General features: G+C 38.8%; 2 protein-coding genes across 2 annotated transcripts; both read right to left on the bottom strand.

Annotated features, from left to right (window-relative positions):
- Positions 1-139: 139 nt before the first annotated feature.
- On the bottom strand, positions 140-1,819 carry ostc (oligosaccharyltransferase complex subunit). The gene is made up of 4 exons (XM_085349645.1): positions 1,628-1,819; positions 1,145-1,238; positions 874-1,071; positions 140-721 (listed from the first exon to the last, which is right to left on the bottom strand). The coding sequence occupies exons 1-4, from the start codon at positions 1,764-1,766 to the stop codon at positions 703-705; spliced, it is 450 nt and encodes a 149-aa protein (XP_085205771.1). The 5' UTR covers positions 1,767-1,819; the 3' UTR covers positions 140-702.
- A 5,432-nt stretch (positions 1,820-7,251) lies between these two features.
- Positions 7,252-10,374, bottom strand: rpl34 (ribosomal protein L34). The gene is made up of 5 exons (XM_085350982.1): positions 10,333-10,374; positions 9,829-9,900; positions 9,527-9,626; positions 7,549-7,652; positions 7,252-7,384 (listed from the first exon to the last, which is right to left on the bottom strand). Exons 2-5 carry the CDS (start codon positions 9,891-9,893, stop codon positions 7,300-7,302), a joined length of 354 nt encoding a protein of 117 aa, XP_085207108.1. The 5' UTR covers positions 9,894-9,900; positions 10,333-10,374; the 3' UTR covers positions 7,252-7,299.
- Positions 10,375-11,538: the final 1,164 nt, after the last annotated feature.

Here is an 11,538-nt window from a genome sequence, read left to right as displayed (position 1 = left end):
ATTAATTTTCTATTTAATCATTTACATTAAGTAGAAATCAAATCAAAGAAATTCAGAATCTGGATGAATGTGATTTTAAACAATGCTTTGTCCTATTAAACCTACTTCAACAGCACATAACAACCATGAGAAGGTGTGAAAAGGACAGTTTATTTCACCATCTTGTACAAAAATGCAACTGTGACAGGTTCAAGGCTTTCAAGGTTCATAGTTTTCTATACAAAAACGTACATGTGTAATATCACTCAGGCACCCATGTAAGTGGTTCACACAGTGCAAGTCCTAATTAGAAATTGGTGATTTTGTCCCATCAATGTTTGGCAGCTTCCTCTCCCTTCTTCCTTCTCTAGGTTCATTTCTCCTACTCCTCAGAACATGTTGGCTTTATCAACATGGCAAAATCATTAATGATGCTGCGCCTGCACGACAAGTTCAGGTGGCAGAGTGTTGAATTTAAGCTGCTAAAGACCTTCTGCTCCACCAGCTTCATAGGAGGTTAAGAGAAAGTGGGAAAGGACGTTACAAAACAAAGACAAAACCAGTGTGTCAGTGTAGTTTGGTCTAATTTCTTGAGCAAGGTCAGTAATTTCAGTCCTTAATGGTTGTCGATGAAGGGTTGGCTGTATCCACAATTAAACAGAACTGCATGTAAGTTTTCCACATAATTAATATCCTCTTCATTTGAATTTGCTTATTGCAAGTCTAGCCCATGAGATATCCCCTGAAAAGACAAATTAGCACAAATTAGACAACAGCTACAAAGAAGTACAATCAACAACTCAGTCTCCCCTTTAGACAGCTTTGTAAGCTCAGATTGGACAACAAGTATTTGACACGTGGGTCTGGATTCGATAGATTCGAGCTTCGACTTACGGCAGCTTCATGCGCATGAACACTCGGGCCATGAAGAAGCTGAGGAGCACGCTGACAAATCCAATGAAAAGCAGCAGGAAGCGGTTGAGTTTGGGAATGTTGGGTGCATTGGAGCGGTCCAGGATTATAAAGCCCAGGCCTCCCATTGTGAACAGGAAGCTGGATGCTAGTCCTTCCATAATGTACTGACCGTTTACTCTGGAAAACACATCAATAGGATTCAGCTTCAAATCTTTAGACTGTGTTTTAATTCCAAAAATCTTACACGCACCTGTAGGCCAAGAAGGCAACCGGTCTCTGGTGTCCATGCTCATCAGTCATTGAACCCACACTCGGTGGCTCTACGATGACGTCGTAGATGATACCTGTGCAGTGAATGGAGGAAAAAAAAAAGGTTGAATTCATAATTAATTAAGTTTAAGGTAAAGTCTGAGCAGTGAGAGCGCTGACTGAGCAGACAGGTAATAATCACCATAAGATCAGTGATCAACAACAACTACAGCAAGATAAAGACAAAGTAAACTACAGATATTCAGTTAGTTTAAGGTAGGCTAGTTTGTTAGCCCTCTATTCTCTTATATTGTTTTGTGATGTATTACACGCTGGTTTACAAGCGCAACAAAACCCCGCAAATCTAACAACGCAACAAAAGCACGTAACTGAGTATTGGCATTAAATACTACACTGATAACATCAAATGCAACACAGAATTATCTGGCTAGCCTTCAGGCTTTTACGTTAGCTTAGCATTTACCTCCAGTGATGAGAAAGTAGGACACAATAACGATCGCATAGACAGTCATGGCCGACGGCATGTGCAGCCATGACGGTTTCTTCAGTTTTATGTTTGGACATTCAAGCACAGCAAAAGGTATACTGTATAAAGTCTCCATGGTGTATGAAAATATTTCCAGTCACCACAGTAGAGGACCTCTCCGCCGCTGAATGCGCAGGCGCAAACACTCGGTTGACGTGTCCCGGAAGTACATTTTTTTTCAGCCAACTAGGCGTTAATATTTTTTAAAGGGATTTTTTTTTGTCATTTACTACCAGAGGTGGGACCAAGTCATTGTCTTGCAAGTCTCAAGTAAGTCTCAAGTCTTTATCCTCAAGTCTCAAGTCAAGTCTCAAGTAATGTCAGGCAAGTCAGAGTCAAGTCACAAGTCTGAAACTTTGAATTTCAAGTCCTTTCGAGTCTTTAAAAAAAAAAAACGAAAAAATAATGTTACAGTTATGCTAAATGTAAATATTAGACCATGTAATTTTAAAATCTGTGTTTTTCTCAACACATGACAAAATAGTGAACTTAGAAAATATACACAAATTGTGAAATTGCACCTCTTTAAAATGCAGCTCAATTAAACCTAGCTCCAAGAATAATTTTCACCGACAGTTCTGAGATACGCTGCATGTTATTCTTGGATGCGGTTGTAGGACCAGCTTTAAAATCGCATGACAAAAATATCATACACATTAAAAAAAAACTGTATCACCAACGTAGCCTGGACAACATTTGCTAGTTAGATGAAGTCAGCTATCTCATCTTAGCATATTTATTTCAATTCAATTCAATTCAATTCAATTCAATTCAATTCAATCTTAATTGGCAGACTTCATGTCCATAAAAAAAAAACAAAAAAAAAAAACAAAAAAAAAAAAAAAACCCACACACACACACACACACACAACACTCCCCCCCCCCAACACAAGGTATACACCATTAAATATATATATGTATATAAATAAGTATCTAAAACATTTGTAAAAATATAAAACCATAATATACATAAAACACAATTACTTAAAATAAATCAATAAATACACAAACACTTTAACCAGTGCTTTCTGAGACTGGATGAGTAACGGGAACCACTCACTGTCGGATCTGTGAGTGCTAAAATTATACTGTTACTCGAACCATCCAGTCGTTCTCTAAAATTGAACATTAGCTTCCTTAAAAGTGCTTTAAAAGTCCAAACACCCACAGCTACAAACATCTGGCTGGCACTACCACTTCTAGGTATCCTGCAAAGGATTCTCATCGCATCATTATATGCAACATGCAGCTTCTGCATGCTACATTGTTTGTAGTATGACCACAAGGGGGCAGTATATAGCGGTGTGCAATACGCTTTAAACAAAGCCACTTTAACTGGAAGTGAACAAAAGCTGAATTTGCGTGCAATAGTATTTGCCTGCACATAGAGCTTACACCGTTGTCTGTATATGTCATCATCATCATTCATTTGCTCAGTAATAAAGTGACCGAGGTATTTCACCTTTTTATGAACTTCAAGAGTTTTTTGTGCCAGTTTAAACAAAGGGAAATTTAGCTGTTTATCCTGCTTGGTTCTACATATCAAAACAGCACTTTTAGCAGCATTGTACTCAATGTCATATTGCACACCATATTCAGTACAGACATTAAGAAGATCCTGTAACCCAGCACTGCTTGGACTAAAAACAACCAGGTCATCTGCATACATAAGATGATTTATCAGTGCTTTACCTAATATACACCCAGTGTTACAGGCTCTCAGTTGTATGGACAAATCATCAACATACAAATTAAATAAAATTGGAGACAAAATCCCACCCCGTCTAACACCATTGCTGACACCAAAGGGGGCAGAAATACTGCTTCCCCATTTAACCTTCATGTTCTGATGAGCGTACCAGTAAGAGAGAATCCTCACGATGTACTGAGGAACTCCCCATCTCTTCATTTTATCAAAAAGTTTTCTGTGGTTCACTCGATCAAAAGCCTTAGAGGCATCAATGAAAGACATGAGGACAGATGAATTTTTAGCCCTGTACAAACTGACTATTTCCTTGAGTGCATATATGCACATGTCAGTGCCGTGCTTTGAAGCCAAACTGATTATCCAGAGAAGAGATGAACACACTAACTCTGTCAAACAAGATTCTTTCTAACACCTTAGATAAAATACTGGCTAGTGCAATTGGCCTGTAATTATCCAAGCAGCTCACTTTTGCAGCTTTGTCCTTCATAACTGGTACCAGTAAAATACACAGCATTGAGTCTGGTAATATGCCATGAATCATAAACCCAGTGAAACAGAGTGCTAAAAGAGGAGCTAGCCTTACACTAGCATGTTTTAAATGTTCTGCAGTGATGTGATCCAAACCAGAGGATTTATTATCAGACAACCTATGAATGGCTTCATATACTTCATGTGTCCTTACACTTATTGTGTCATTACTCATGTCAAGATTGTCCTCATATGGTTCACTTTTTATACAGTTAAACAACGCACTGTAATGCTGTCTCCATAATGCTGCAATGTTATCTGCCCCAGAAACACCTTCAACAGTTGATGGTAGAGATGGTTTACAGTTATTAAGAGCTTTCACCTCTTTCCAAAAATCTGCCGTATTATTACACAGCATTTTCCTGGCCAAAGAATCTGCTCTCAGCATTTGCTCATTTTTAGTTATAAAGCGAACAGCGTACTTATATCTGGCATTCGCACATTTTTTCTGTTCAAATTCTGGGCCTCGTTTAGGTCTTCCAGCCATGGCCCAACATTTATAAGCTATGCAAGCTTCATCATGGTACATGGATACATGTTCTTTCCAGCCAGGTCTGATGTTAGGTTTCTTATGCTTATATTGTTTATCAAGCAGTGTGCCACTTTTATACAGAGCAGTCACTATATCATCATACATGGAGCAGAGTAAATGTTTATGCACAGCATTCTTACAGTTGACATCTTTGCACAAAATAGCTTCTTTATTTATATGCATATTTATAATCATACGGTTCTTGGAGTGAGTGCATACACTCATGAAGTTTAGTAACTTCCGGTCACTGCAACAAGTCCAGGTACAGTTTACCGACGGATGGGTGCAGGACCTTGAACTGCACCGTGTAGAACGAAAGACCATCGTACGTATCATAAGTTTACCAGTCTCACAAATCGTCGTCATAAATACACATTCCTTAACCGTTTATTAATATAACCTTTGAGCTCAACGGTAATTAATTAGTAGTGGAAATAATTTCTGGTTCATCACAGAAATGTAGCAGTGACAACAATATTGTATGCTGTAATCGCACTGGGCAATTAGTGATACAAAAAACCTGTTTTATCCTGTGAATAAACGTATATGTTTTTGTCAATGTACCATAATAACATAAGCGAAACGCAATATTGTGTCAGGACAATTCACTATTTATGCACAATAAATAAAGGAGCATAGCGCCACAATTTCTGTTCAGCGCCAGACTTGCTTGTAACCTATATCACCAATTATGTTATGAAAATGACGTATTAACTACTAAAAACACTGACCTTCGTGTAAATGCTTGGAGCAGACTAACCTGTGAGCTGGAGTGTTCTGGGACGTTATATTTGATCTTTGAATGGCTGCAATCCAGGCCACCCGTCGCGTCTTTGTTACTTCGGAAACATGGCTTGAACGATTTCTCTTCAACGACCTAATCCGATAACAACCGATCTCTTTACCCGTCGGCTTCCCGTGGCTGTCATGCGACCGGCTATTGCAGTTAATAATACAACAGCTTCTTGACATTTTTGTGTTTCTTTTTATCGCTGTATAACTGATTTTAATTGAAAGCCTGCGTGCGCTAGTACCGCTTGCCACGAGTTCCCAGAATCCTTTGCGGTTCTACCCGTGAATGACGTCACATTTTCAATCTCTATATAATATGCGTGTTAAATTTTATATTTGGGGTAAAATATCAAGTCTTTTCAAGTAAACCGGTTCAAGTCCAATTCAAGTCCCAAGTCATTGGTGTAAAAGTCCAAGTCAAGTCACAAGTCTTAGAACATTTTTTCAAGTCAAGTCTAAAGTCATAAAATTAATGACTCGAGTCTGACTCGAGTCCAAGTCATGTGACTCGAGTCCACACCTCTGTTTACTACTAGCATTAAAAACATATTGCATTTATAGTTACATTAACCCGATTTTATTTAAGAATCAATCAATAAAATATATATATATGTTGGGTAAGGCCAATCTTTTACTGTTTCGTTTCTTAAAGAGACAGTAATCTTTTAGAGGGTTTATTTAAGTGCACAGCTTTGTTGAATGAAACCTTACCACCCAAAACGCTCCTATGTAACCAGTTTCATTCATTTTTATTGACACTTCACTGCATTTAAATATTTCATTATTTTCATTAGTTAAAGTTTTAGCTTCTTCTTCTTTTCTGTTTTTATTCCAGCGCAGTTGTGGTGTGGAGCACCTACAATTTCGTTGTGCATGTACAATGACAATAAAGGGATATACTCATCTATTCTATTCTTATGTTTTTTCCCCTTCACTGCGAAAGTCAACATGATCATGCTTTAATGGTCCTTATTCATCCAGGCATTTAATCATTTCGAGTGCCTTCATTGGAGGACACAGCAGAGGACGAGTTATTAATTTGTTTGGTGTTACAAGACCAAGCATCCATTCAAGATACACATGCATAATGCCACAATATACATTTGTTTTACTATGACTGCCACCAAAGGAGTTCTTGAGTGATACCTTGGATTGTTGCTTTTAAACAGTCACACATCTGATTAGCATCCTTGGTGGCTTAAACACTTCTGTATCAGTGAATTGGACCAATGGTTGAAAGAAACCACATTTAATGAAATATTTCATTTTGGTACTCTGAAATGTAGTTGGTACGCCTACTCCATAGCATCTATTTTAAAGCTTTAGTGACTTTTAGTCAATTACATGGTCATAATACTTACTTTAGGGCACAGGTGTTTCACAAGCCTAAAAAAAAAAAAAAAAATAAGTGTAGTTTTCTGTTCCATTTACTTGCGATCAACTACTGATCGCTCACATAATGCACAGGAAACTCAAATACCTCAAAAACACAGCTGTATGTTATGCTTGGACATGAAGTACCCTATCATAGCAAATGTCTTCTTCAGCAGAACTGAACCTTTAGACACTGCAAAACATGTCACAAAGGGCGCCATGAACACAACCAAGATCTGAACCTGCTAGCACCCCAAATGAAACTGAAGGCAAAAAAAAAAAAAAAAGGTACTGCAGAGTTTGATCCTAGGTGCACGCTTTTCTTCTCACAGTCGACATTTTTGAAGACTCCCTGTAACAGTCCTGCTGTCCAAACATGTTATTGTAACATCTTTAGTGATAATTTTGCATTTGTTAAACATGTATGCAAAAATTTATTTCCAGTTGCTTCCTTAATCCTGAGGGATCAACACAACAGAAGGCTCTGCATGTGTGAGGTCCCCCTTTAACCAGGGACCTGGCACAAGACCAGAGGAAAAAAAAAACAAATCTTTGAAATAGACCCCAAACACACAGACTGTTCAGCAATTTCAATAAAAGAAAAAAAAAATGCTGCGACTCACAACATGTAGTGGATTTGTTTGACATTTTTTATTGTGGCAATACAAATACAGTTTACTTTGACTTCTGGCTCTGTGCCTGTGCCTTGAGCACCTTGACAACGATCTTCTGCTCCTCAATCAGGAAGGCACGCTTGATCCTAATAATAAAAAACAAAGGAGATCAATTAACATAATGAATTAGCTGATCACAGCATACCTAACAAGTTTGTATTTTAGTGCTTTCAAATTAAAGTTTGATGCCTGTATCAATCTATTTTCTCAGTAACAAGCATCAGAAGATGAAGGGAAGTGCATCTTTTACCTGTCACGCACACACTTGGCGCACATGGATCCTCCGTAGGCCCTGCTAACGTGCTTCTTGGTCTTGGAGAGCCTCATCAAAACTTGAGGTCTAACAGCGCGAATCTGTAAGAACACAGATATGGATGTTGAGAACAATGGAGGAACAAGCAATTGCAGAGTGACACTTTCAGCAGCACAACCTAGAAAAAGCTGGGCTCAAGGCAGTTGAGCAATTTTATAAGCTCACTTTATAAAAGCACGCTGCCGTGCTTCCCTGGATTCAGACCTGCCTGCAGTGGATCACACAGTGCTGATGACACAAAGCTGTAGGGGTGAACTGGAGGAAGGTGGATTTATATATACTGCTCTACAAATGCTGGTCACTGCAGTGATGTTTTTAATATGACCATAGAAAGATCTCGTAGTTATCTGAAGAACAACCACACTTAAACACCAGCAAGTTTCTTGCATTGAGAAAACTCAAAGGTTTTATCAAAAGTGTACATTTAATGTACTCAAGAGTAGTGAGCAGCTTATCAAATGGTCAGACATTTAGTGGAAAATGTTCAGGCCTCTATTAAAACAATAACCCCCCCCCCTTTAGAGTCGTTAGCGTAATCACCCAGGAACAACCCTAAAACAACCATGTTTCTATGTGTACACACACTTATTAATAATGTCCTTTCTCAACGTATTTGCACTTTCAAGTGTAAAAACTACTTATTAATACACTGAAATGTCCTTAATTCTCCTTATGAACCCACAACCACCAAAGCAAAGATGATGATGCACATATGTGCACTAAGAGGACCAGTTTGAAATCAAAGTTAACACTTTGAGGTATTTGTAACTTTTATAATAGCTGAATTAAAACCCATTTGAACTAAGGAACTTAAAAGAATTACAGAATAAAGTTTAACTGGGTGTCAAAACCCCGCATCCAGATCCCTCGAGCTGCCATACCACTCCAAGCTGTGGCGCCTGTGGGCTTTTCAACGTTAACCTACCTACAAACGATTTACTAAATTTGGCAGTTCTAACGAACACTTTGTTCCTGGCAGAGAGAGCGTGAGAACTAGCGCATTACCAACATGTTCTTTTATTTGCCTATTGAAAGAAATGACATATACCTGGTAACATTAGCTGAACCTGAAGTGGCATGTTGAGATCAACTGAACTTAAAAAAAAAAAAACCCACTGGAAACACTGGCACCATTACAAACCTAAGGCACCGTCTATAACGTGGAATTGGCACAAGCCATTAGGCAGTGGTTACAGGGAGTAATAACGTAGTACTCAGGAATAAGCAAACAGCACCAAGTGAAAAGCTTCTGCTCCTGTGAAAGTTGATGTCATGTGCACACAAAATCAGGACATCTCTACTGGTGATTTCACAGCAACAGAAGAAAAGGCATTCGTGGTTGCAGGGAACTGCAGGATTTTCCAAGCTACCTTTCCAGTCCCCAATCCAATGCAGAATGCTTACTTCACCGGATTAATGTAAAAATGTACATTTACAAAAAAAGGAGGAACAAATATACGCTGATGCTTCAACAGCTTGCTGCACTATTGTCTTTACTATAAATCAACCTCATCTACACTTGGCAGTGAGGGATGCTAAGTATCCTAGTCCAGCGGTCTCCAACCTTTTTTGCGCCACGGACCGGTTTATGCCCGACAATATTTTCACAGACCGGCCTTTAAGGTGTTGCAGATAAATACAACAAAATAAAACTAGTACCGGTACCGAAAAAAAGAAGATTTATTCATAACACATGTGAAAAGACCCAGGAAACCGATCAAAATGATAACAAAATAACGCTGAAAACCATACATTTCACACCTGAGCCTCATCTCTCGCGGCCCGGTACCAAACGACTCACGGACCGGTACTGGTCCGAGGCCCGGGGGTTGGGGACTGCTGTCCTAGTCTACAAGTTCTGAAACACAAATTTAAACACAGAGCACCTTCTTCAGGTTACAATGGATATACTTACTCCACGCAGTCTTCCTGGGCAGATGCCACATGCTGACTTGGGGGCCTTGCCGACCTTCTTAGTGTACAGGTACACAATACGATTACCAGGAGTCCGTGAGCTTCACAAAAGCAAAAAGAGGGTGGTTTAGTTTTCTTCAGAGGGACCATGCAAAACATCACAGGAGATGTGGTGTATCATAGTAGCTACTAGCCTATATTCAACTACAGCCCCGTCCTGGCATTATGTATTCATAGTCAGGGTACCAGCTCTATATAGATAGACATGCAGTGAGCAAATACAACCGGAGAGAGTTTACTTACAGTCTGGTTTTGTTGGAGGCGGTGTTGTAGGACAACCTACGGCGGTAAGTCAGGCGCTGCACCATCTTGAAGCTGAAAACAAACAAAATTCAGTTAACTGTAGTACACACCGCTGCTATGCTAACCCTGCCCGCTAACAGAGTCCACTCCATTACTTTAATGTTGGCTAAGTAAACACTGACCGGACTTGTTAAACCGGCACTCTCGTTTAAGAGAAACATCGTCTGCAGCCAATTTATCCTTTAAACATGCATTTAAACGCTACTAAAAGCTAAAACACCTCCACCGGCTTGTGCTCAGTACTCAAGAGAACGGCCTTCTCATGTCACACAAAAACTATGTCGTTAAAATCCAGTAAGTCATGAAATAACCCCATAGTTCAGAGCAAAGAGCTCCCCTGAGTAGTATATTTACTTGAACTAGACCACATTAGTTTATTAAAACGTAGGATTACAGTCGATTTTAAACTCATTATGTTTCTGAGGAAAGCAGGGACCGCCATACCTGCTGTCGCCGTAACCGGAAGAGGAAGGAGCCAGGCGGATGATGGGGGTTAAACGGCGTCCATGTGCGCTTTTCTGCCCCCTGCTGGTGGCTTGCTGTTACTACACATCAAGTATAATGTAATTATTGTGTCCTTTAAACGGCTTTATGTCTATAATTTGAAATGAACGTTTCCTCATGATGAGATTTTAAGAAAAGTAAAATCCGCTGATATAAAATTAGACAGTCTTTAATCATATTATACTTTAGTGCTGTTTTGCAGCCTTTCACATTTCTGCTCAACACTTTAAGGTGTTACTATGTCAATATGATTGGAAGCAATAAATGGGGGGGGGGGGCTGCTCGCGTCTACTACTGGTTTACTTTCCACAGGCAGGAGACAACAGCCCATTTTCAAAGTAAATATTATGAGTGGTCCAAACAAAGCACAGGTGGAATTACATTGGATTACATGAAACTTTATTTATCCCTCGGGTGGGTTCCTCCGGGAAATTCAGAATTACTGCTGATGTCACAGTAACCTAATACAGTACAGTCATGAGACTGTAGGACCTCTCCTAACTTTTATTTAGCCAGGGTACTTAATTTTAAAGGAAATGCAATACACGCATTATCCAGTAGATGGTAGTAGACAGATGACAGATCATACGCAAAAACCGTGTTTTTGGGAATAGAAAATCTGTCCTTTGACATGCTCAGTCATCGTCTGAGAGAACAAAGTATTGCAAAAGGAAGTAATATAGACGGTGAGTGTATTAAGTCCAGTAAGGTTAAACAAAATACTTAAAAAAATTAAAAATATGTTTATTTTTCCATCATTTAAACTACAACCGAGGATCATGGAGGTGTTCGAGCAGACCCCAGCTGGGCTGGGATGACAAAGAAAAAAATTAGATTTATCATCACGTAATAATAATTAGAATAAATATTATTCTAATTATTATTATTTGTTTAATAAAGGTGAAAAAAATTATTAGTATTACAGTAAAAAGTCTGTGAGTTCGATGCCCAGACTGTCCGGTAATTATAAAATTATATACAATTTTAATTAATTCACAGAATTTTCTCTAATTTTTTATTGTGAATCCACTGTAAAATAAACAAACAAACAAATAGGAATTCTTCTGTCATATAATAGTTTATCTATCCCCTAAACACTTTTGTGTACTAGCAGTGGGAGGGAATCTTTTATCAATAGCAAAATCT

This window comes from Diplotaxodon limnothrissa, linkage group LG3 (genome assembly GCF_057381915.1).
Source record: "Diplotaxodon limnothrissa isolate DT_005_m linkage group LG3, D_limnothrissa_male_GT1.1, whole genome shotgun sequence".
Taxonomy (NCBI): Eukaryota; Metazoa; Chordata; class Actinopteri; order Cichliformes; family Cichlidae; genus Diplotaxodon; species Diplotaxodon limnothrissa.
Note: the sequence above shows the minus strand (reverse complement) of the source record. Positions and strands in the feature narration are given on the sequence as shown.

Bases quoted from the DNA above. Each gene is read 5' to 3' on its own strand.
- ostc (XM_085349645.1), bottom strand. From the start codon at position 1,766: ATGGAGACTTTATACAGTATACCTTTTGCTGTGCTTGAATGTCCAAAC. The intron at 1,239-1,627 runs GTAAATGCTAAG...TTCACTGCACAG, and splicing joins CTACTTTCTCATCACTGGAG to GTATCATCTACGACGTCATC. The intron at 1,072-1,144 runs GTGCGTGTAAGA...TGTGTTTTCCAG, and splicing joins GTTGCCTTCTTGGCCTACAG to AGTAAACGGTCAGTACATTA.
- rpl34 (XM_085350982.1), bottom strand. From the start codon at position 9,893: ATGGTGCAGCGCCTGACTTACCGCCGTAGGTTGTCCTACAACACCGCC. The intron at 7,653-9,526 runs GTAAGTATATCC...GTGTTCTTACAG, and splicing joins GCCCAGGAAGACTGCGTGGA to ATTCGCGCTGTTAGACCTCA. The intron at 7,385-7,548 runs GTAAAAGATGCA...TTTTATTATTAG, and splicing joins GCCAAGTGTGTGCGTGACAG to GATCAAGCGTGCCTTCCTGA.